We start from the raw sequence: 26,349 nt of genomic DNA, 5'->3' as shown, positions 1-26,349 counted from the left end.
CGCACCGTGGGGGCATGCGGACACCCACAATATAGATTTTAAATCTGGATTGAAAACGCATTGCTTTCGAACTGATTTTAGTGTTTGAGTTTGTTGTCCTTCCCCGGCATCTCCGATTAACACGGATGGCTACGTACGGTGCGAAAGAAGTTCAACATACACCACCCGCAGTGGCTGCGCCTCTGCCAACTGCTCTCGTCATCGACCTCGCGGCCCTGACGGTGGCGCGTTCATTGTGATCGTTCTCCTTGATGCGAGCACCCAACGCTGCTTAATTAGGCTTAAATGCTACAGCAGGCATTGCAGTAAAGTCTCATTAAGGGTACAGCAATATATCAGGTGTAATTAAGTTTTATTCCGCGACTCGATAATAAAGAGAGAAATACGGCAGCTTCGCATTACACGGGTGATTATTCACCGCGCAGAAATACGACATCAACAGAGGAGTTTTAATCAAGAGGGCACTCTTTAAGTAATGCTGCACGGGTTTTATGGCATTGCCCATGAGCCTGACGATGCCCCTGCCACTTTGCTAGCCCATCAGCAGACGCGATCGTTTTCAGGATGACCGTGCTAAGTAGAAATAGCACCAATCGAACGCGAAACCTTTATCATCTCCCCAAGCCCTGTATGGTCTCGTGGTGTAACTCGCCGAAGCGCAGGTCCGGCTGTTACAGAAATAATAAACATGTGAGTGGATGCCCGCGGCAATGAGCACAGGACGGCGGTCGTGTTCCGCTCACTCCGAGCGAGTGGATCTCCGGCCAGGTTTGAAATCGCAACCTTCCGATCGCAAACCGCGTTCTCTCTCTCTCAGCACTGCATCGCCTGGCCAGCTCAATGGGAAATGAATAACTGCAGGTAGAGAAGAATAAATGCAAAACTATTTATATATTCTCCCTAACACCCACCGTTCTGGTTCCAGTGAGACTACGTGTCTCAATATTTGGTCAATTCTGAACGAGGAGAGCTTTGAAGTGGCACGCAGATTCTGTGGCGTTAGGTGGTGTTAGGTGGCATTAGGTGGTGTTAGGTGGTTAGGTGGTGTTAGGTGGCGTTAGGTGGTGTTAGGTGGCGTTAGGTGGCGTTAGGTGGTGTTAGGTGGTGTTAGGTGGTGTTAGGTGGTTAGGTGGCGTTAGGTGGTGTTAGGTGGTGTTAGGTGGTGTTAGGTGGTGTTAGGTGGCGTTAGGTGGCGTTAGGTGGTGTTAGGTGGTGTTAGGTGGTGCCGTCTCCCCGCGACAGGCGTGCACGCGGAAGGGCTGACACGCACGACTTTCACTCTCGAGCTACACGTGGAGTGATGAGCTGAGACGCGTTCATACGTCGAGAGCGAATGGAAACCAAACGGATGAGTGGACAGAAAAGGAGTATGTACCAGCTCTTGTTGTTGTAACAACTCGCTCGCTGGTTCAGCAGTTCCACTGCTGCATTCTTATTTTCCGCCTGAGGACGACCGCTTGTGTTTCGATCGAAACGTCGTGATATATTATTATTTATTTTATTTTTCTACCTACGTGACTTTACCGAAAGAACCAAAGAGTATAGAAACAGAGTAATGAGGAGATTCTGTAGCAGGTTCAGGAGGAGAGACAATCTCAGAACAATCCAGAATAGGCACAACATGTACGTGTGCTGAACGTCTTTCGCGTGGTGCGGAGCCAACCGGGCTCATCAGAGGTGCGGGGTAGGGACAACAAACTAAACACAACAAAGCAGTTCTAAAGAATTTAGTTTTAAAACTCGATTTACAAGTGCATAGCTCTAGTGGCTTTCTAATATCGGAAGGGAGAGCGTTCCAGACGGCCGCAGCAGCGCATCTGAAAGTGCGCGACGATGATGCTGTGACCGCCGCCTTTGTTCGATGGCTGAGCCAGAATCTGCTGCTGCTGCTGCTGCCGCTTCTGCTGCTGCCGCTGCTGCTGCTGCTGCTTCTGCTACTGCTCCTGCTGCTGCTGCTGCCGCTGCTGCTGCTTCTGCTGCTGCTTCTGCTGCTGCTGCCGCTGCTGCTTCTGCTGATGCTGCTGCCGCTGCTGCTGCTGCGAGGATGAGCGGAGGAGTTGGCGTGACGATAGTTCACGATGCTCTTTGACGAGATCAGCGGCGAGGCACTGTGTTCTACTCGTGGCAAGCTCGTTGTGTGTAATATCTGAATTGGACGCATTCTCACTGGCGGTAGCTGATGTAGGAAGTTCTGGAAGGGGTAGCGATGTTGAGCGAGAGGCCCCAAGAGACAGAACGAGACAAATTGCCGCTTGACGAATGCAAGGAAGGCAGGGCCGGAGAAGGAGGTGAAGGTCGGACAGGATGTGATGCGATGATGAAAACCGACATCATTCAATACATTGGCAGGAGTGTGACGATGCATTGAAACATGCCGTAAAATCGTATTATTTGGGTCGTTCGGTAAAGCCACGTAGATAGAAAAAATAACAAAAATCACGAAAAAAATCAAAATCACAAAAATTCTATCTATGCGGCTTTACCGAAAGACCCAAAGAAGATGAATTCCTGCAGTCACGAAAGCTTTCAGTCAAGATGCTTGTATTCATCCATCCGTCAATAGGTGTATCTCGCAAGCAATCACCATTGACCAGTCACCCCACTCAATGTTTGTTTCCCACTCTGCAGGTCACAACCTCTGAAAATAAAAATTTGGATTTTGAAAAAAGGGAAATGTGTTTGGTCGTGTTGGGTGTCCTGATCAACCTTGTGTTCGTGTCGGTTCTCAAGGCATAATGGTGACAACCAGCTTTCAATAATACATCACGAGCAGTCTGACAGTTTAAGTGCCACGGTGTCTGTAGTGCTGCCTATCGGTAAGCAACGCTGAACTTGCCAGCACGAGTTTACTCTTAATACTTCGTTTTCATTGATTCCCTCAATTTTTCTACGAGTAGAAATGTTGTCGATTATTCTAAACAGCATAATCATAACAATCATAATATTTCCCATCCCTTTTTCAAATCAATGATCCATGAAGGATTCACTTTGCCACGTAAGACGCGGGGGTGGTTTGGCCATACTTCACCACACTGGTCAGTGTGGGTGGATATCACCCACCACTTATTACTTCTAATTGTATTATGTATTCATGTTGTACATACATAGAATGTGATTTACTCCACACTGGTGTTTGTATTGTGGACTGTTGTCAGTCTTGGGCATGTGGAATCTCCACCGCTGACTCCGTGTCCCATTGTCTATTTGAGAAGGGAGACAATGGCTCTTATCAAGTCTTACAACTGCTGTATTGTATGTATGTTGTATGTATGTTGTATGTATGTTGTATGTATGTTGTATGTATGTTAAACTTTTTTCGCACCATACGTAGCCAACCGTGCTAATCGGAGGTGCAGGAGAAGGACAACATTAAAGTGTAGAGATGCCCAAACACAAAAACTTAACACACTCGTTCACAACATCGACTTATAAGAAGAAAATATACAATCGTCGACGTTTCAGGCAATGGTCCTTTTTCATAGCTCATACACAGAGACGTCACATAAACAAATAAAAAGAGCCAGGGCCATCCATAGCGGGGTGCTGGGTCTGGGGCAATCACACTGCAAGCCCCCTGACGCCTTCAAACGACATCTGACACTAAATTACAAACTAAACTACGTTGATTTTACCAGGTGAGGTCCACTGAGTTATACTTGGCCACACATGATAGCTCATCAAAGTGGCCTATCGTGTGGAAATTTGAAGCAGCAGCCAAATACTCTGAACGTGGCGTCGACACGCCGAGCCCCTCAAAGCGCGGGGTCCGGGGCGGTCGCCCCGATTAGGAGCGGCTGTGTGTAGAGTTAATGAGAGTTAAAGACTGCACTTAACACCTGGGTACCTGATGATGCGAATTAAAACATTTGTCTGATGACCAGTTTCTAAGTGGGCATAGGAACAGTTACCTAGTAGTAGCTATTGAGTACCAAACAATATCTTCAATATTCAAAAGTAAACCCACTCAATAAACGAATTCACATTCAAAGTTAAATCATGAAATGTTGCTGGCACAACGCATGTCGGGTGAGTTTGTTCTCGTTAGGACAAACGAGGCACCATTTTCCCGGGCGCAATTACCATTTGCTGCTTCGCACTCCCGGCTCCGCGATCTTGGCCGCGTTTTGTGCCGAGCCAGGAGGCGCGCCCAGGCGGGGTGAGAGCGGCACCGCTCTCTCTCTCTCTTTCGTGCGGGCTGGAGGCACCGCTCTCTCGTGCGGGCTGGAGGAGGCTCTCGTGCCACCAACCCCGAGGCGGCGCCCTGAGCAGCCGGACGAAACTAGAGCGCGAGCATTTGTTGACGATTCGGAGCAGCCAGTGGTCATGTGAGCACCGACAGCCATTGTGGGTATTTATCCCAGCAGCGACGAGCGGCTTAAACTCCGTACTCGAGCACTCGATCTGTGTGTGTGTGTGGATATTGCCACATCAGCATCATTGCCTGTGTCGACTTAGCGCAAGTGTCCTCGCTGAAAGCTGCGTGAAGTGTACATCTGATGCTCATTCCGTAACTCAACGGCAATGAGTTCATTGCGTGCGGAGGCATTTATCGGTTAACAGGATACATCTGCCACGGTTGGTAACGTGGATCTGTGACAATGTCCAGCCGGTACCCAAAACAAGCCAAGGATATTCATTTGACATCGGTGGATTCCATTAGTCATCTGAAGACTTAAACAAATCAGTTGACTGCCGTCTTATAAACAACATCGCGCTGTATGGTTATTGCAGACATATCCAAGATCGAAAAGAGCTGAACTTGCACGGCTGCCGACATGGACTACACCTAGAGCCGTGACTTAATGCCTCTTCACTCGTGATGAACACATGAGATCGCAGTGGCTTTGGAAAGAAGAAAATGAAGAAGTCATAGAAAACGAAGATCCCACGAGGTTCACAACTTAATTAGCAACAACGGCAAACATCAACGCTGTGGTGTCCGAATCGGACAGAAGATCGATCTCGTGGTTGTCCTTGGCTGGCACCGCCACCGTGACTTGCGACCCGCGCGGACATGAGCAGCAGCGACCAGAGTGGGCCTCTCTCGGAGGGGCACGCGAAGTGCCGCGCGTGGAGCCGCGGGGCCGAGGGCGCCGTCTTCCAGCTGGCCTCCGTCTGCATGCTGCTGGGCGCCACGGGCGGCTCGGGCCTCGCGGGCCGCCTCTACTCGTACGGCCTCTTGGGCGCCGCGTTCCTCTGCCTCGTCGTCTGGGCCTGGCTCGACGCTTGCGCCATCGACGCATTCGGGTGGAACTTCTTGCTGCTCGCGGCGTGCCTCGGCCAGGTGAGCGCTCTGCACCTCACCTGCTATCTTCCCGGTGGCGTAGGTAGCGACATTGTGGCCGCGATGGCTCACGTGGAGCCCCAAGGTGTGATTCGTCTCGCATGGTCGCACTGAGGCTATTGTATATCGCGGCTCATCTTGCCCAATCACATCGCCGTTACGCTCACGGTATCGAACATTTAGCGCTGTAGGGGCGCTCTGTTTTAAATAAGTGTTTGTTCTTTTACACTGCTGTTGAAAACAGATCTCATGGTGGTTGTCAAGGGGGCCCCGACTCGTAGTTTTCGTCACTGGGGGGGGGGGGGGGGGGGGGGGGCGCAAAGCACCCCCTTGCCCCACGCTCGCTACACTACACAAAGACAAAGATCCCCCTATAGCCCCAACAGGCTGCTGGGGAAAGTGCTGTTAGCGAGCACCGATGAATGCTGTCACGGCACACGAGGGGGTGCGTGACCTACACTACGCACCGCCGCCTTTGTCTCCCCAGTGGTGATGTTCACACACCGCACCAGCTACTCATTTGAGGTTTACTACCAGTGCCGCCACCACCACCACGAGCACCATTGCCACCAGCATCCACAACCAGCATGGTCGACACATGGACACCTCTCCCTCCCATTGTGACAACTCTGGTAATGACCAATGGGCCAGTGTGTAGATCAGTGGTGGGGAAACCTCTTCATTTATTGAGAAACGAATGAGAATTTCAAATTCCTTTGGCCAGCCACACATTACTAACACACACTTCAGTCACGTCTGTCACTACAAGAGGCCCTTGTAGTGACAGAAGTGACTGAGAATGTTAAACTTCTAAAATATTCCCCTCTGGTATTCGATTGTTACGGCTCATATGTTTCCAGTAAATAATAAATGTTGTTTTCGGTAGTCGTCCTCATGTGAAATTAAGTCAGAGTTAGCATTTGGCCCAAGGGCCATTGGTTCCCTGGTGGAGTCGGTAGCTTTATAGACAGAACTCAGGGTATGTTTTTTTTTAAATAAACAAGTTGACTTGGCAATAATGTGAAGGGGAACGCCGTGAGCCTGCGTTTATTCCCATGCTGCCACTCTACTAATAAAAAAATAATTTCATATTTATTTATACAGGAAGGGTCCGCCGAGTCTCGTACAGGGGAGGCGCGCATTTTTGCTCGTAGCCCAACTGTTTGTGGCAAGTAAAGTGTTGACATTCAGGCGAGAGCCACCCGCGAGACGGAGTGTCTTGTAAACGAGAGGACGCCGAAGTACTCGGAGAAGACCCACGACGGGCGCTGCGGGGAGTTGATGATGTGGCACCGATTTGTGATTGTGCAATGTTTTAGATCTGCCATGCGACGCGGCTGTTTCTTTGTTGTTCTATTCCTGTTTGCTTCTTGGCTGCGGTGACCTTTACTATTTCGTTTGTTTTGCCTTCGCCATGTTTGGTGACCCAGCACACTCTTGCAAGTGAGACTGTCCCTGGAATCTTGAGTTCCCACCGCTGGTTGAACAAAATAACTTAAACTTGGCTTCGTCGTGGAGTGTGCACGTGGTGCAACTGCAGCACCGCAGCACCGCAGCACCACGGGTTAGAGAGGCCCAGGCGCCGGTTGTCGAAGGGACACATTTCGAGGTCGCAAATGAACCACAATGCCTGCCTGATCTTGTCAAGGAGCATACACCATCACGCAAACTCCGGTCATCCTCGCAGCGGATTTTGGCTACACATCGGACAAAAACGGCCACTGCATCGCGCGCTTTTAGATGCGCTACTGCGGCCGTCTGGAATGCATACGTAAAGTAGAGGGGGGTAAATAGGACAGGGGCCCCCCATTCAATGTATTTCACCAGGGCTCTAGTGAACCACGCTTACCCCCTGCTGAACTCACTTCTCTTGGCCACCTCACAGCACAGCCGCTATTTGCGTTTCACGAATCTCTCTGCGATCCACCACCCGGGGCCCTCCAAATCGCCGAATGGCAAGGATGGCAAGGATGGCAAGAATGGCAAAGGACGAACGCCACCGCAGTCAGCTGGCCGAGAGCTTTTCTTTCTCTTTGTTGTCAAGATGCAAGTTGCTTAAGACTCGATGAGGTGGGAACAGGTTGGCAACCCTTGAGCCAAGGAGGACGCACCGTTTCAAAATCTAGAGCAGCAGACAGGGCTTACTTCGATACAATTGACTCCCGGCCAGAATATCGAGCAAGGGTCCGCAACCTGCAACGGCTGCTTCGTCAAGTTAGTAAGGAGCACCACCTTCTCGTATTCACGTGCCATTACGGCTCTTGAAATATAACTCTAAAAAAGTGCCGACCCCTGATCTAGAGGTCCCACTCTTCTCACTTTGAGTTGGTGGTCTGACATGGCAATGCATGATGGGAGGACTGAGCCTATGGTCACAATTACCCTCTGCTGCCTGTACAGACACATGCCACGAGTGTGTCTACATCTGTGTCAGTGTAATACATCTGTATCAGTGTATGTATAGTATTTGAGTCACGCTATACAGATACAGACTCGAAAGGTGTGCGTACAGCATATCTCTACGAGTGTGTGTGGATAACTCTGTGTCGACATCTCTCTGTGAACTCGAAACAAACGCGGACTGAGTCTTTCGTCTGTCGTCCTCCCCCCGTACCGCCGATGAGCACGGCTGGCTGCGTACGGCACGAAATAAGTTCCACGTGCACACTGCGAGTCTTGCGCTCTGCCTTTGTTTGGCCATTTTCCATAAAGTCTCTTCCGTTTGGTTTCCTCCATGCAGGTGGATTGACTAAAACAACGTTGCGTGACTGACCGGATGATGAAGTTGATTCTGCCTACACACACACACTCACACACACACTCACACACTACATACACACACTCACACACACATACTACATACACACACACGTGTGTCATCGCTGCAGGTGTTCTATCTCGCATACCAACTGAGACCGGCGCAGTTGGACCAAGCCTTTGAAGAACTTTACACGAGCATCTTTCAGCCTCTCCAGGTACCAAATGAAACAGTTGACAAATTTTGGCCAAAAAAAGAATCACAGCTTAGTGTTGCAAACATCACACCGCGGCCTTTCATAACAACCACAGTGTTCACATTAAAGAACTCCCCGTGCCACTGCTGTATGAGTCATGGGAGTTGTTTGAGCATACTTCACCGCACTGGTCAGCATGGCTTGGGGAAGGAGGTGGAGTGGGGCGGCTAGGGCTGGATCAGGTTCCGCTCGCCACTGATGTGAGCCGTGATCGGCGATTGGATTCAGGCTGCTGGTTTTGTAGCGCAGCGCGCTCAGCGCGACACCACCGCACTCTCGTCTTGCACACACAGACAAAGATCCCCCCGATAGCCTTTACCAGACTGTCAGGCCAAGTGCGTGTCTGTATAGAGTTATTCATATAGACACACATTGATACAGATAAACACAAATACGAATGTTCAGTTTGATGTCCTTACCCCGCACCGTATGTTGGCTACATATGGTGTGAAAGAAGTTCAACATGACACGTTAGAGCAAGTGCTGTAAAGTGAGGCACCTATGAAGGCCGGCACGGCACACGAGGGGGTGGATGGCCAGCACCACACCCGGCGGCCTTTGTCTTCCTAGTGAGGCTGAGTCGACCTAGGGGAGGCCCAGGACCGATTCAGATAATCGTCACTGGTGTTGGCCGTGAGCGGGACTCTAACTCGGATCGCCGGGTTCAAAGTGCAGCGGCGCTAACCACTCCAGCACTCACCGCTCTATTGGGCAGCTTGTGTCACTGCAAGAGGCCTGACACAAGCCAAGACCTCAGCACGCTGGCCAGCACGGCTGGGTGAGGAGTTGGTTACGGCTGACGGGCGTTACGCTCCTCCTCCTCCTGTCCGTGTGTCGCGCTGGCCAAGGTACCACGAGAAGCCTTCCGCAGGGTCATGGCGTGCAGCGCCCAAGAGGTTCTGCTTCTCAAGCCCCACCACCTCTACGCCATGGAGGGCATCACACCCATCGACAGGCTCTCCATACTCCTGGCTGGCAGGTGTTCCGCTCACTCGCCGGCACCACCACCACTGCCATCATTGTCATCATCATTGCTATTAGCACCACCACCACTGTCATCATACTGACTATCATCATTACTATTATATCATCATGATCAACATCGTCAGCACCATCGCCTGCACCACCGCCTGCACCACCATCATTACCATCACCACCATCATTAGACGATTTGGAAGATGTGTTATGCCCACACTTTACCCCACCACAGGAGGGTTTGAAGAGATCTATTTATACCGTCTTGCCAGGAGACTAAACTGGTGACCTTTGGATTGCAAGTTCAGCACGCTAACCACTACTCACGGTCCTCCATAACAATGGATGAGTTCGTGTTGTATCTGACGCACACAGACGAACACTGAGCGTCGTCACACCCGAGTCTTGTCGGTGTCCGTCACTGTCTAACCCCCAGGATAAGGGTGACTGTGGAAGGCCACTTTCTGCACTTCATCCATCCCTACCAGTTCCTGGATGCCCCAGAATGGGAGTCCCTGAGGCCGTCCGAAGATGGGAAGTTCCAGGTGAGCTCGTGTGTGGCTGTGTGCTGGTGGTGGTGAGCTGCTGGTGGTGGTGAGCTGCTTGTGGTGGCGAGCTGCTTGTGGTGGTGAGCTGCTTGTGGTGGTGAGCTGCTGGTGGTGGTGAGCTGCTGGTGGTGGTGAGCTGCTGGTGGTGGTGAGCTGCTTGTGGTGGCGAGCTGCTGGTGGTGGTGAGCTGATTGTGGTGGTGAGCTGCTGGTGGTGGTGAGCTGCCTGTGGTGGTGAGCTGATTGTGGTGGTGAGCTGCTGGTGGTGGTGAGCTGCTGATGGTGGTGAGCTGCTGGTGGTGGTGAGCTGCTTGTGGTGGTGAGCTGCTTGTGGTGGTGATCTGCTTGTGGTGGTGAGCTGCTGGTGGTGGTGAGCTGCTTGTGGTGGTGAGCTGCTGGTGGTGGTGACCTGCTTGTGGTGGTGAGCTGCTTGTGGTGGTGAGATGTGAACTGCCTCGCCTGGTATAGAGGAGGGCATGGGTTCGATTCCAACCCTGACGCCTGCTGCTGTATATTTGTAGTTTGCATGTCTCTCTCCCCGTGGTCGCGTGGATTTTTCTCCGGGTCCTCCGCTTTTCCCTACACATTTAGAAACGTGCGTTTAGAGTATTTGGTGTAAGCCACTTCGTTTAGCTATCACTTGTGGTCAGGTTACTTCTGAAAAAGAGCTATATAGCTCAGTGGGACAAAATAAATGTTTTTTTTAAATTGTAGTTTATAGTTCAGATACAACACATTAACAACCAGGTTGGTTGTGATTACATGCAAATGTGACCTTGATACCTCCACAAGGATATCCAAATAGCTGAGATAACATATCACTCAGGGAGTATATCAGAAGAAATACCACAGAGCCAGGATATCACGCAGCTTGAATATTGATCAGTAGGACTCTGTGGGATACGTGTTGATCAGTAGGACTCTGTGGGATACGTGTTGATCAGTAGGACTCTGTGGGGATACGTATTGATCAGTAGGACTCTGTGGGATACGTGTTGATCAGTAGGACTCTGTGGGATACGAGTTGATCAGTAGGACTCTGTGGGATACGTGTTGATCAGTAGGACTCTGTGGGATACGTATTGATCAGTAGGACTCTGTGGGATACGAGTTGATCAGTAGGACTCTGTGGGATACGAATTGATCAGTAGGACTCTGTGGGATACGAGTTGATCAGTAGGACTCTGTGGGATACGTGTTGATCAGTATGACTCTGTGGGATACGTATTGATCAGTAGGACTCTGTGGGATACGAGTTGATCAGTAGGACTCTGTGGGATACGAGTTGATCAGTAGGACTCTGTGGGATACGAGTTGATCAGTAGGACTCTGTGGGATACGTGTTGATCAGTAGAGAGCAGCACAGTCCGGTGGTTAAGTGCAGTGTGATGTATCCTCTTAGCAGCAGAGGCTTTTGGTTCGCGTCACGCGGCTCTTTCACACGTGCTTCTACAGCCGTCTAGAACGCTCCTTCTTCCGATATTATAAAGTGACTGGAGCTATGCACTTTTAAATTTGAAAACTAATTTACTAAGAACTTATTTTTGTGTTCAGTTTGTCGTCGTTTCTCCGCACCTCCGATTGAACCGGTTGGCTACGTACGGTGCGAAAGAAGTCCAACGTGCACGCGTAGACAAGACGGTGAGTCTGGCACCATCAAACACCCCCCCATCCTCCGTGCTCTCTCCTCCACGTGCCAGGTGACGCTGACGGCCGACACGGCGTGCCGCTTCGTGTCGTGGCGCCGCAGGGAGCTGTACCTGCTGCTGGCGAGCGACCGCTACGCGGCGCGCCTCTTCTCGCTGCTCGTGGCCCACGACGTCGCCGAGAAGCTCTACCTGCTCAACGGGCGCCTCGGCGGCCCGCGGGGGGCCTCCCGCTTGGACGTGCGGCTGCCCGGCCTCGGCCGCGACGCCGGCGACGCCGACGGCCGCGCGAGCGTCGCTCCGGCGAGCCGCGTGCGGCGCGAGAACCCCGACGGCGGTGGCGGCGGCGGCGCGGGGGACGAGCCGCGAGCGACAAATGTCGGCGACACGACCCGGGCTGAGCCGCGGAGGGAGGGCGGCCCCCACGCGAGACCCGCGCGCGGTTTTCAGGGGGGGCGGTCGGCCACAGAAGAGTGCGCGCCGAGGTTGGCACGGCGCGACGGGTTCCCTCCGGCTGCTGCGGACGGGCGAGGAGAGTTGCTCCTGAGGGGACGATGCTCGCAGGAGACGCGGTCGTCGACGCAGACCCTGCACCTCTGACCGGAGCGTGCCCGGAAGAGGCGGCTTTCCGTCGGCGCCACAAACTCTGCCGTCAACTTTGAAGTTCGGTTATACGCAGAGAACCCATTCCTCACACGCGCTGTCCTCGTACCTGGCTTACGATCGCCGCTACGAGACACCACCATAGATTTTGATGTACCCGAGAAATATTCCTTTACAAGAACCCGTTCCTGGCTTTACGAACGCCGTTTACAAACATTGTTATAGAAGATGTAACTAGATGCACGAAACACATTTTCGACAACAATTCTATAACACCTTGTCTTCCCCGCTGTAGTTTAGCCACCTGTTTCGATCAACCGTGAAGAATATTACTGTATCCATCTACAAGTTCACGATCCCACCCCTGTCTACGACGAAGCAATGAAGATAAATCACGCACGCGTATGGTTTACGTAACGCTTCACAAACATGCGGCTGTCCTCTTAAATGTTTTTTTTGCAATACGGAAGCCAGTGGGGCAACTTTCAGGGCAACACGAGATGAGCGCGTTGCAAGTTGCATGTTGCAAGTTGCGTGTTGCAAGTTGCGTGTTGCAAGTTGCGTGTTGCAAGTTGCGTGTTGCAAGTTGCGTGTTACAAGTTGCGTGTTGCAAGTTGCGTGTTGCAAGTTGCGTGTTGCAAGTTGCCCCTTTCAGTGTTGGTTTTGTGTCTGCAAGTTTGGGGTAACCCTTGGGCTGGTTTTAATAGTCCATTATCGCAAGACAACTTTCAACCACAGGCTCATTCATATTGGATCACCTCTGTGAGAGTTGCCACGTGCTGCTATTACAGACACAGACGGACGGACGTGAGGTCCCCACACCTCCGATTGGCACGGTTGCCGACGTGCGGCGCGAAAGAAGTTCGAAATGCATCTCTACAGGGAGCTGGAACACTCGCACTTTCAAATGTTGCCGCAAAGCATGAAACATGCTGATGCCCAAAACGTGCGCTTGTTTTACTGCACACGTTTCACTTATACGGCAGTGTCAGTCAATTGTGGATAGTTTCAGGAGATAGTTCTGCACTGTAGTTAATGAACGATGAAGGTCATTACCAGACACAGTAACGTCTTGATCTTTTATTTCCGTGTCTGCTGATGTGGCAGGTGTTTGTTATACACAAACGATGGACAGTTGAGAGTTGACGCTTTTGAAAAATGCGATCGCATATTGTCTGAGATCACGCTGCTGCTGCACACTGATTGGGAAATGATTCACCGTCCTTTCCCTGAAATTTTATTGGAAAAATCAAATTGATTATTCATCTCACTTCTGTCTGCTTGCGTCTCCTGCTCCGCGTGGTACGTCTCAACCTGCTTTAGAATGAAGTTAGCATTTGCACGTGATTTAATATGAAATAATTTATTTTGTCATGGACTTAAAGTGTCATTTCATTGAAATAATCAATTCATATTTACATGGCTAGACTTGCAGATGGCTGGACTGTTTGACCATACTTCACCACAGTGGCCAGTGTGTGGGTTATTGCAGGCAGGGGGCCCTGATCACTCATCACTGATGTTAGTCGTGGACAGATATTAAACTCAGGTTTGTAACCCAGCATGCTAACCACTGCACCATTGATCAACTCCCTTACCCTTGGGTATGTGCCCTTAAAAGCTTCTGTTAATACTGTGAAATATTTTAAGCGAAAGTGTCCACTTCATGCCAAGGAGCGGAAACGTCGAATTGAACGTTCGCTTTGTAAGTCGCAAGACACAGCAAAAGTAAAAACTTTTTGAAGCTGCCATGAAGCTGCAATATTCTTTCAAAGCCAATAAGTTAAATCGGTGGTCACGTGAGTGCACAACATGAAGGCGACTAAACCGAGACGGTGCATTCTACGTCTAACATAGGTGAACAAAACTACGTTTTGTATCCGAATTTAAACGAATGTTGGATGATCTATTTGTTTTATCCAGGCCATAAGACATTACCCCGGATAATCTCGAGTTGAGTTGATATTTGTTGCAGCATCACCGATCGCACATGACACTGCCAATTGTCCCAAGTGCAACGAGAGACGCACGTGTCTCGTTGTGCACAGAGGCACCTCCTGGCCCATCTCCGTGCCACTCAAGACGACATCGTTTGACACTTTGTTCTGGGTCAGGGAGTCTTCTGTCGCCCTTGTGTGCAAAGAACATGACACCAGTCCTGATGGACGCGTCACCAAGTGCCAAACTGGACAGTGATCTGTTTGAAGGGAACAACTAAATGGGAATAGTGGCGTCGACTGTAATTGCGTGCGTGGCAAGTGTGGCACGTGTGATTTGGGAGGAATTTGAAGAGTGAATCTCTCTCTATTCCTGCGCACGTTTCGGCAGGTTACGCTGGTCAGTGTCTTTGGGTTTCCCCGCGTGCTGTTCTGCACAATGTCTGATGTTGAGAAGCGAATTCACTTCCCGAAAGAAGCTCACAGCACAAGGAGCGGAACGTCGGACATTGTGCCGAACAAGATGCGGCACAACCCAACGCACATCAGAGATATAACCGTTATCATCCTGCGACGCAGCGTGGGGGTTTTGTTGTGTATCTGTATGTACCGCTGTACGATGGCTTCCTGCGATGCGGGTCGGATATTTGTTTACAGATAAGCCTGCGTGCTCGCCGTGAACCAGACAAGAGTAGATCTCGATTGCGACCGTTGATGTAGCGGCTGATTTAAAACGCCGCGTGAGATGACGCGTTATCGCGCAAACACGTGCTTCCCCCGATGAGAGGCTGGGCTCCTGTCGCATCCGATCTTATAATTGCCCGTTACAAACAGAATGACCTAGAAAAAAAGTTAATATCTTTAGTTATCACCATTCAGCATAAATGTTCCCGTTACAGACCAAGTTGTCATATATTTGGTTTGGGTTGGTGAGCATATATGCTTTGGATAAGTCTAATGACTTCAATTAACAGAGATAAATTAGTAGCACATTAATTAAATCACATTCTGTTCCATCGCTCTCCTTAAAATATCTTTGAGCGGCCTCTGGGGCCTTACAGACTTAGGGTAACGATCAGCATGTCCAAACTCTGGACCAGTTTTACCCATCTTGGGCTCATCAGCAGAGTCCACTGTGCTAAACATATCCTGCTGGTTTGCTGCATGTTATTGGTAAGTGTCCTCTCTCTACACGACTGGCCATAAGCATAGAAAACAATATTCTACAGAATGTCACTGAGCATTGTCGTGGAATATGCAGGGTAATAATGTAGTAACTTATTAGCAAACAATTAAACAGGGGTAGGATTAAGCGTCGAGTTATGTTGGAGATCAAGGCTTTATAATCTTGCACTAATGTCTGGAATATGCTATAGTTATAAAAACACGACCTTGGCTGCCCTCTGCATGTTGTGCCCTCTGTATTTACAATGGATAACGGCACACGAAGTACTCTATAGCTGAAATAATACAAGAGACAACACCGTGTAAAATTACCTAAGGCACAGGCACACACAGCATCACCTCAACGTCCTGTAATTATGTACTTAAGGTAAAGGTGCAGCCCCTGCAATATCTTGCCCCTTACGCCGCTGACAGAAGGGCCGCTCTCTATGAGGGAGTTCTGTGTGGCTCCTCTATATATTTGTAACGATGTGCAATTTAGGGGGGGAAAGGCCGCAAAGATTTTTCTTAAACACATGATGAACACCCATGTTTCAAGGACAATTTAAATCAGTAATGAGCATATGTCCTAAATCTTGCTTTCGTGCCTGCAAGAATTCATATTCTATGGGTCTTTCGGTAAAGTCACGTAGATAGGTTCAGAGAAAATAACAAAAAACTCCGACGTTTCTATCGCAAGGCAAGCGGTCGTCATCAGGAGGATGGAATGACCGCATGTCATCAGGAGGATGGAATGACCGCATGGCATCAGGAGGATGGAATGACCGCATGGCATCAGCAGGATGACGACCGCTTCCGTTGCGATCGAAACGTCGGAGTTTTTTGTTATTTTATTTCAACCTTGTTTCTATTTTTTGTTATTTTATTTCAACCCATCTACGTGACTTTACCGAAAGGCCTATATAATATCATGTCTTCTAGTTGGTTATATATATATATATGTTTATAAAAGCAAACTATTTTTTTAATGCAAAGGTGGAGTTTTTTTACTCGTTGATTTTCATTTGGGCCAACAACTTCATGGAACTGAAAATAAAAAAAACATCCGTTATAAAACACCGTCTATTACAGACTATCGCAGTCAATCACATCTGCCCTATTTCCGCTGCCAAGGACATACATAAATATTGAGGAATCTAAGGGCAACAAAAGAGACCGGTGGTGAAAGTCAACATAAGAACGTTGATTTTGAAAAGCCCTCGTATTGAAAACTTGACATGTTGCTTTTACAACAGACATCAGATGCACCGCATCTTTATTTCAAGAGGTCATCGGTTAAATTCTATCTCTATGCACGGCAGTTGAAAGCCTGGTGCACGTGTCTGAAAGCTCTATTCCTCTGTCCACTCCAGCAGGATAAACGGCTAGTCGACCACAGAGTGGTATGCCACTCGTGGTGGGATAAAGTGTGGGTACTCCACCTCTTTCACGACATCTTTCCAGCAAAGAAGAGTAGGCCAACATCCCCTCTGCAGGGCCTCTCTTGAACTCCGCCTTGTGGAGGTCATTCCACCAGCAGTGGCGTGAGCCGGCAGTTGCAGGCCTGCACCTTTGCACCTGTATACTCTACCTTATATATTCTCGCAGCAATTGCTAGCACCACTCCGTACATCTATTTTATGTGCAGATAATGTCAAGACTTGCATTGTATTCCTCTGTGTTTGTGTACGCCCGGCAGGCAGGTTTGGTTTTTTTCCATCCAAGTGATCAATGCGCAACATTTAAGGCGTGTTCCGAGTCCCAAAGGCTCTCCTCACCCCCACCTCCCCCCGTTCGTCCTTTGTGTGGAATGACCGCATGGCAATTGGGGGCCGGTGCGAGCAATCAGGGCTGTAAATGTCAGCGTGATGTGTGCCACTTATAAAAGGGGACACCCATTACCGGCCCCGTTCGCGCGCGACGTTTACAGACCGCGCTGCGTAAATCAGTGGCTGCTGCGCCGAACGGGGGAATTTGTTTCATAATGAGACGCCTCGCCTCCACATGCACTCCCCGTGGGCCCTGGTGCATGCGCATGGGGGGGGGGGTCTCTGTGAGAGACGGAGCTTCCTCCTCGCGTCTTCACGTTCTAGCCAGAGCAAACACATCCACATGCAATTCACGAGTTGTTATATATTTACATATACAAAGATAAAGACACCCCCCCCCCGTATAGTCTTAACATACTGTTGGAGCAAGTGCTGTTAGCGAGCCGCCTCTGTCTCCCCAGTGGTGATGTTTACACACCGCGCCAGGTACTAATTTGAGGCTGAGTCAACCTAGGGGACGTCTGGTCAGTGTGGAAGAGTAGGCCAAATACCCTCTAGAAGCGCGAACGAGCTTTTCTCTTTGTTTTGTATACAAGCAGAGTGCTAAGACTCCACAATATGCACGGTGATGTCGGGATGTATGTCCGTAAGTCCGCCGATTAAAATATTTTCACAATTCAATATTTTAAATGAAAGCACAAACCATAGCAATAGTTTAGTCACCCACAGGATATGCGTATCATTTACCCAATAACAATGGTATTACTCGCCTTATATGAACGTGGCATAGTAGTTATAAATATAGATCTTGTTTATATCTTGGACTCTTTTACACATTATAATTGCCCGTTGTGCGGTTGTAACCTCATTATCAACAATCGTTATGACCGCCTTCTAAAACTAATTACGGTATAACAAGTTACCAGTTCGGTCACCTCCCCCTTCAGCTGATAACGCAACACGTGCCCAAGGCGGCATTGGATATCTCTTGCATGCTGACAAATGTGCGACTACCCGAATGTGTTTTGTAAATTGTATTATTGGCACTCTCTCTATGTGTGTGTATCTCAACCGAAACAATGCAATTGCTCGCGATGAGGGTATTTTCTATGAGATATGTAACTGAATAAATACTTCGGTTTCGTTATCTTCCACGTGTGTTGGACTTTGTGATGAGCGTAACACGAGATACGACGGCGCTCTGTTGGCTTCCAAACTCCTCCCAACGCATCGCCTCCCTCCCTCGTCTCGTCTCCCGGCTCACTCTGCCCCAGGGACCAATCGCTCCCTCCTCTCCATCAGCGTCAAACCTCGACTCACATGGGTGGTGGTGGTGGCTCCTTCTCCTCAGCTGACACCAACGTCTCGAAACGCCGCCCGTGTACTCGTCCCAGACTGTTCACGCTGAATATCAAAAACCTTCCAAATTTAGAACTCGCTGCCACTGTGCTGGAGGTTTAATCGCTCACTCCGCGCGATGCTCACAGTATCCGCCTCCTCTCGGACGTGCACATCTCGTTCTGTGTGCGCCTCTCATCGTTGGAATTGCACCGACGACTGTAGAGATATTCACCGTCAGTATTTTATTTGAAACATAGAGACCCAGAGGAAGGGTCAGCGTACGGTCAGACAGGATGTGTTGGGGAACATGACGAGGGAGATAACATCTCGCCACGGTGGCTAGGAGATGTTAACTACCTCGCCTGGTATACAGGAGGTCGTGGGTTCGATCCAGATCCTGACCCTGACGCCTGCTGCTGTAGATTTGCAGTTTGCGTGTCTCTCTCCCCGTGGTCGCGTGGATTTTTCTCCGGGTCTTCCGGTGTTTCCCTCTACATTTAGAATCAACAGCACGCGTATACACTATTTGGCTGCTATACATTTCCACGTGCTAAGCCACTTCGTTGAGTTATTATTTGTGATCGCCAGGTCGCTTCTGAAAAAGAGCTACATAGCTCAGTGGGGCCTGACGTGGTACAATAAAACATAGTTTTGGTTGAGGTAACGCGTAATGGAGTAACACCGACAAGCGGGTCAGGGCCCCACAAAGCGGTGAGAGTTCGAAGTGGAGGAGAAACAGAGGAGGGGGTGATGCTGAGGCTGTTCGCGGGTGCTGTGTGCGTTGTATGGGGAGCGGTGGTGGAGCGGTTAGCGCTACACCGCGCTACAAATCCGGCGATCCGGAATTAATTCCCGCTCACGGCCACCACCAGTGACGATTATCTGAACCGGTCCTGGGCTTCCCCTAGGTCGACTCAGCCTCAAACGAGTACCTGGTGGGGCGGGTAAACATCGCCACTAGGGAGACAAAGGCGGCCGGGCGTGGGGCTGGCCACTTACCCTCGTGTGCCGTGCCGGCCTTCATTAGATGCACGCCAATCAGCACTTGCCCCGACAGTCGTTTAAGGCAACACTGGAGATCGTTGTCTTTGCGTGCGCTGTGCAGGTTGGGTGACACACCGGGTGACATTCGGTGGGTGTCACTGGATATAGCTACAGGCCGCGCCTACATTCACTATCACCGTGCAAAGCTTTCGGATGATTTTTGTTTGATGACCCTTGTATACATATAGTTTATTTATGTAGAGTGCTATGACATTGTCATTCTAGAAGAGATAGGTAAACCCACACAGTACACAACGATCTTAGAACATTAAAATGTGCCAAGTTTGTATACTGCTTTTTTGTTGTTACATGTGTGTCTATGGGGAACATATTTCGAATGGTCAGATATTGGTCATAGATGGTTATTGTGGTATTATAATGATCATAATTAGCATCACGATCATCATGGGATGGTACGTTTCCGAGAACACGGCCTCAGAGGAGATGGAGCGACGAATTAATTCAGGCGCTGGGTGAATTAAATCATCGCAGGATCATGAGCGAGTGTGCTGGTTTGGGAAGGCCTTCATCTCGCAGTGGGTTGACCATGGCCGGCGATGATGACTTGTCCTGTGTCGAGAGGGTGGAAGTGGCGCAGGAGTCGGCACACACCACTACGAAGTTGGCAACCCGAGTTGATATGCCTAGCCATGGCTGACGCTAGTGGGAAGCAATATCTGAGCCGTTCCACTCACACACTCACAAGTGTGGTAAAGTATGGTCAAACAGCACCCATGACTGACACGGCATTGAGAGGTCTTCATACAACAGTGGGTTGGCAAAGGGCAATAAATTATTAGAAAAGTATAAACACCATAATATCCGCAGATTTTGCCCTGCATTTCCATGCAAAGTTTGGGGGGTTGGGTTTTATAGTCGGGTAGCTGTGTACCAGACAATATGTATACACTTCTATTGACAGGTGCTTGGTGAGTCCTACTTTCCGGAGCGTCTTAATATCCAAAGAAGGCGGCGGTATTAGTGGTGATGTCATGGTAACTGCAGATATACCACTTTGCAGCGCTCCTCGTGTATTTGACAACTGCATTCGTCACGTCTCTTGTGCTCAAGGTGATATGGTCCTCTTCACAGAGGCGCCTCTATTAATCTCAAAACATGAGTTTGTGCTCAAAAACAAACCACGCATACAAAAACCATTAGTTGCCAATTAGCGATGTACACGCCGTGTGTTCCAATGAGTGAATTCCCGACTCACGAGATGTGCTTAATGAGGCTGATCGTGTAAGAGCACACGATGGCGTGTTGAGTGTAAGTGTGTGTGTCGTGGGGAGCGGTCGTGTAGCGGTCAGCTCGGTGCGCTATGAACCCGGCGACCCGAGTCCGATTCCCGCTCACGGACAACACCACTTGATGAAGCTAGTTGTCATTACTGGCGAAGCGTCGTATTCGAATTGTAGAAGTTGTGGGCTTACTCTCCGACACACCGGTGTGCTGAACTAGTAACGAATTGTCATGTTTCGTTTACGTGACAAATCTTACTAATTGGCTGTGTAGGGTGGTGGCGGGTTTAACGACACATTTATATTTACGCGACCTAATCCAAAAACCTCATATGGATAATATTTGTCGCGAAAGCCTACGACGTGTTAAACTGGTGTGGTGTGTAAACTATCATGTGTCGTACCGGCCTTCATAGGTGCTCGCAAACAGGACTTGCCCCAGCAGTCTGTTAAGGCTATAAGGGGGATCTTTGTTGCTAATTCGCTCTGTGTGTTTATTAGACAAATGGCATTTATGGTCTTTGAGCCATTGGCTCAAAACATGGCTTATTTGAACCGAAAATTCTACACGATAGAAATTACATGGTGGTAGCTTATTGTAAGATTGTTTATTTTACTTGAAGGTTTCCATAGTATGTATGATAGAGAATAATGTTTTGGGATAATAAAAATAAGTTATATCAAATATCTATCGGATATAAGCAAAACTCAACAAATTCATCAATATGTGCCATGAATAAGGGGCATTGTCTGAAATGTCACTGATTGTAGATATATGTTTTATTTCAATGCAATGGATCCATGTGTTGAGTTGTTTTGGTTAATTGTGCTTGTGTATCATTGCCAACGTAGTTTCTCCAGTGAATGTGTTTAAGATGAAGTGTGGCTATGGGACAGGCTACACAGCTGTCTTGGTCTTGGTGGAAACTGCCGATCATCGCATTCTCCACCCCAGATGGTAGCGACCAACACGCTTGACTCGTCCATCATCTGCTTGGAGTCATGAAATAAACGAACAATTTGTGGCATCCCAACACTTGTTGTCCTGTGGATAAACTGGCCCCCAGTTCCATATGAATGTGGAATTTCCACCACTCAGAGCAACGCACAATGTTGGCTTCAGAATGGAGACACATTGGCCCAGGCAAACAAATGTCACCCAAGCTCATGAGTTCTGTAATATTTTCCTGCATGTGTTTGTCCTCGAAGCATCTATTTGATCAATGTAGGTTAACTTCTTAATAGTAACACAACTTTATACTAAAGTTTAAATTACATTGGGTCACTTGTACGAGAGTCACAGTGACACCACGTGATAAATAAGAGCACCGAGCTATGCTTTAACGCTTTTGCCGTGACGTGGCTGTCAAGGGTTAGCGAGTTAGTGGCCGTGTCTCCATCATTACAATGGTTTTCGGGTCAATTTTGTTAACATCTGAAGCTGACGCTTTGCCTTTTGACTCCACTCTATCTTCTCTCTCCACCCACCACCCAGGTAGCCAGGCAAGATAAGTAGCGAGGCGTGGTTGGCATGGGCCCTGGAGGAAGCAATGAAATGAGGCCGCTTGGGTTCGGGTGCAGTTGCACCGCCTGCGCACTCGATAGCAAGGCCACTGGGTAGAAGTTGTCTCGGTTCACCTTAAAGCGACGATGTTCCGCTGTGGAACAATAGTCCCTGGTGGCATCGAGTACGCAAGGACGTTCGGCATCCTGACCTTACAGGATTCCATCAAAAGCTCCATCTGCGGTCTTCACGTTCCCAGCAAGCCGTGCAATGTTATTCCGAGGTCTCGTAATAGCAGCCGTGTGTATATTTAACACAGGTCCCCGTGCGTTCCGAAGGGACTTGCTGTCACCTTCACATCAGGTTATCACTTTCCGGTTTCGAACATCTGGTTGAATTGAAGGTGGGATGCGCAAACCCAGTGGAGCGGGAGCAGTTTTTACGAACCCCTGATGATGCTGGTTGTAATCCCCAGCGAAACGTGGTATAAATTTGTCAAATTTTTCTTGATTTTCAACATTCCTCTGGATTTGATCATATCCCAAGGGGGTTCGATAGTACACTATGCACATGCGCGTGGTTGGCTACGTACGGTGCGAAAGAAGTTCAACATGCATACAATAGAAAATCGTCAATTTTTGCGTACGTCAAATCAATGCATGTGACATGAGCTTAATAATTAATCGGTATTTGAATGTATTAATCGATGCAAGATTAAAGTATGGAAAAATGCCTAGTATCTATGTATATGTCTTTCATATTTGTAAATGCAGAACACGGCTGTGTTACAAAAGTAGACCAATTCAGAACACTGCATTTCTTATTTATTTTGCGGTAGTTGGTCGGCTGGCAGGTCACACAGGGTGGGTTACGTGTGGGGGTTGCCCACCTATTCTAAAGGGATCCCACCAACCGCCTCGTTACCATAACCAACAATATCATCACTGATTAAGGCAGATCTGAAACACGGTAGGACCAATACCTCGGCCGTGGCTGATCATTGTTTTAATGCGGCTGGCTCACGCGAAATTGATGTGTCCGGTTCGATCTCTCGGCGCGGCAGTTGAAGCAAGGGGCCAGTGTCTTACATCACCACGGCGATGCCCACCCAGCAGGAGAGAAATGGGAACCACCACCGTTAGTCGGTGGGCGGGCCGCGTGTGGTGCTGTAAACTGTGGGATCTCCCACCTCTTCCAAGTCGTCTGGCCAGAGTGGAGGAGTATGCCAAGTACCCTCTAGAAGGGCTCTCTAGAGCTCCAACGAGGTTGAGGCCGTTACGCCAGCAGTGGTGTGAGCAAGCATTTGCAGGGCTGCACCTTTACTCGTTACCTTAAGATGAGATCCAGGTGAAGTCGAAGGCTCTTTGTTTACATTCACTCAGCCAACGAGAGCGACGCACACTCTGAGCCGATCGGAGCCCACCCCACACGTATCGATTATCGTGACTCGCCGTCAGAATTAGATGTTTACAAAAAAAATGTTTATACTAGCCAGATGAGAACTCCCACGACCGGGATAGTCTCAAGCTCCACCTCAAAGGAACCTCACCACAGGAATTCGGATTGAGGGCATCACGAAGAACCCTGCGGATGTCTTGGAGCTCTTCTCTAAGAATGACGCAGACGGGAGCGCAGCAAGCAGCAGCTCCTCCAACCTCGACTCCCTCCGCTACTCGTGAGTACAATACAGAACAGTTACTGATGCTATAATACATTAGTATTTAAAATCAAATGTTTACCATCTGTACTGTTAGTGTGATTACCCTAAATAGTAGCGCTCATGCAAAATATTTTTTTCTGCCGGGAACGCATCCCCATACATACAGTGGGATAATGACCCCCTTTCAACGCCGATTCGATTAACGCTGCTCGCCTCTGCAGGAACGCATCTTGCTCGCTAAGCGAGGCCTGCCTGCGCGTGTATTTCCCTATTAAGGCCACACGCAGTGCTCTGCGTGGGACGGACGCGGAAAGTCTCGTGGCTGTATCTGTGCACTCGCAATGAGGTCGCCATCTAGTGTTGACGCAAACTCCACGCGCGCTTGGCAGCTTCCGCGACATGGGAAGAGCACGCGTGAGCGTCCCTCCTCCTCCTCCCGGGCAGCAGGACAAGCCCACGTTCTCCACTCGTCCCACTCCGCCGACGTGAGCCAACCCTGCCCCAGCACTCCGCATTTGTCCATCCTAAAATAGCGCGCGGACGCTCGCGGAGAGAGAGAGAGAGACGCGCAGCACAGTCCAGGTTAGTTAACGCACCTCCACCACCACTCATCACCACCACGCCCCACCACCACGCGCCACCACCACCACCACGCACCACCACCACCACCACGCACCACCACCACCACCACGCACCACCACCACCACGCACCACCACCACCACGCACCACCACCACGCACCACCACCACCACCACGCACCACCACCACCACCACGCACCACCACCACGCGCCACCACCACCACCACGCGCCACCACCACCACGCACCACCACCTCCACCACGCGCCGCCACCACCACGCGCCGCCACCACGCTCCACCACCACCACCACGCTCCACCACCACCACCACGCTCCACCACCACCACCACGCTCCACCACCACCACGCACCACCACCACGCTCCACCACCACCACGCTCCACCACCACCACGCACCTCCACCACCACCACGCTCCACCACCACCACCACGCAACACCACCACCACGCACCACCACCACCACCACGCAACACCACCACCCCGCACCACGCACTATCACCACCACGCACCACCACCACCACGCACCACCACCACGCACCACCACCACCACGCACCACCACCACGCACCACCACCACCACGCACCACCACCACGCACCACCACCATGCAGAGCCCTCGGTAAGTATTGAGTGTTCTAGAATGTCGAGCCGCTCTCCCGCCTGTACTTTTCGGGTTGCTACCGCGGTGTTGTTCGGCGTTGATGTCCGGTTGTACAGCAGCGCGGCACTTGTGCAGGTGAGTGTCACAGTGCCTGTGCAGGTGAGTGTCACAGTGCCTGTGCAGGTGAGTGTCACAGTGCTTGTACAGGTGAGTGTCACAGTGCCTGTGCAGGTGAGTGTCACAGTGCCTGTACAGTGTCACAGTGCCTGTGCAGTGTCACAGTGCCTGTACAGGTGAGTGTCACAGTGCCTGTACAGTGTCACAGTGCCTGTGCAGTGTCACAGTGCCTGTACAGGTGAGTGTCACAGTGCCTGTGCAGGTGAGTGTCACAGTGCTTGTACAGGTGAGTGTCACAGTGCCTGTGCAGGTGAGTGTCACAGTGCCTGTACAGGTGAGTGTCACAGTGCCTTTGCAGTGTCACAGTGCCTGTACAGGTGAGTGTCACAGTGCCTGTGCAGGTGAGTGTCACAGTACTTGTGCAGGTGAGTGTCACAGTGCCTGTACAGGTGAGTGTCACAGTGCCTGTACAGGTGAGTGTCACAGCACTTGTGCAGTGTCACAGTGCTTGTGCAGGTGAGTGTCACAGTGCTTGTGCAGGTGAGTGTCACAGTGCCTGTACAGGTGAGTGTCACAGTGCCTGTACAGGTGAGTGTCACAGTGCTTGTGCAGGTGAGTTTCACAGTGCCTGTGAAACTGAGTGTCACAGTGCCTGTACAGGTGAGTGTCACAGTGCCTGTACAGGTGAGTGTCACAGTGCTTGTGCAGGTGAGTGTCCAGTGCTTGTGCAGTGTCACAGTACTTGTGCAGGTGAGTGTCACAGTACTTGTACAGGTGAGTGTCACAGTGCCTGTACAGGTGAGTGTGACAGTATCCCCTCTGTCACTGTATGATATCGATACCAATCACGATTATGACTATTTCCTATTGTCTTAAACACCGCTTAAAATATAGACCGTTGAAATGAAAGCGTTTGTGATGTTTAAACATTAATGTCGATTTTTTTTGGAAGTCATTGTTGAATAATCAGCAGCAATAATCATAAATCATCTACAAATCAACCTCATTATCGCTAGGAATTTGACATACTATAAATCATCACAATCATCCTCGAATCCGTGGAGGGGAATCGAACTCATGTTGGTGGGGTTCGAACTCGTGTTGGTGGGGTTCGTAGCGCTGTGCGTTTGCCACTTGTTGCGTGTTTAGTTTGTTGTCCTTCCCCGCACCTCCGATTATCACGGTTGGCTACGTACGGTGCGAAAGAAGCTCAACGTACATTAATGGTAGAGCACACTGGACTTGCAGTCCAGAGGCCGACCTGTTCTATCTCCCGGAGGGGCAGTTGAAAGATCGGGGGCAGTTGTTG

General features: G+C 50.0%; 1 protein-coding gene across 1 annotated transcript in view; it reads left to right on the top strand.

Annotated features, from left to right (window-relative positions):
* Positions 1–4,217: 4,217 nt before the first annotated feature.
* LOC133355057 (uncharacterized) overlaps positions 4,218–26,349 on the top strand; it is a 40,356-nt gene continuing 18,224 nt past the window's right edge. Inside the window, exons 1-5 of the mRNA XM_061572329.1 lie at positions 4,218–5,284; positions 8,173–8,259; positions 9,147–9,277; positions 9,710–9,818; positions 11,521–11,908. Of these exons, the coding sequence (XP_061428313.1) occupies positions 5,015–5,284; positions 8,173–8,259; positions 9,147–9,277; positions 9,710–9,818; positions 11,521–11,908 (985 nt within the window). The 5' untranslated portion in view covers positions 4,218–5,014. The remainder of the gene's footprint in view (positions 5,285–8,172; positions 8,260–9,146; positions 9,278–9,709; positions 9,819–11,520; positions 11,909–26,349) is intronic.

This window comes from Lethenteron reissneri, chromosome 6, assembly GCF_015708825.2.
Source record: "Lethenteron reissneri isolate LAM-NWPU_2019-01 chromosome 6, ASM1570882v1, whole genome shotgun sequence".
Classification (NCBI taxonomy): domain Eukaryota; kingdom Metazoa; phylum Chordata; class Hyperoartia; order Petromyzontiformes; family Petromyzontidae; genus Lethenteron; species Lethenteron reissneri.
Note: the sequence above shows the minus strand (reverse complement) of the source record. Positions and strands in the feature narration are given on the sequence as shown.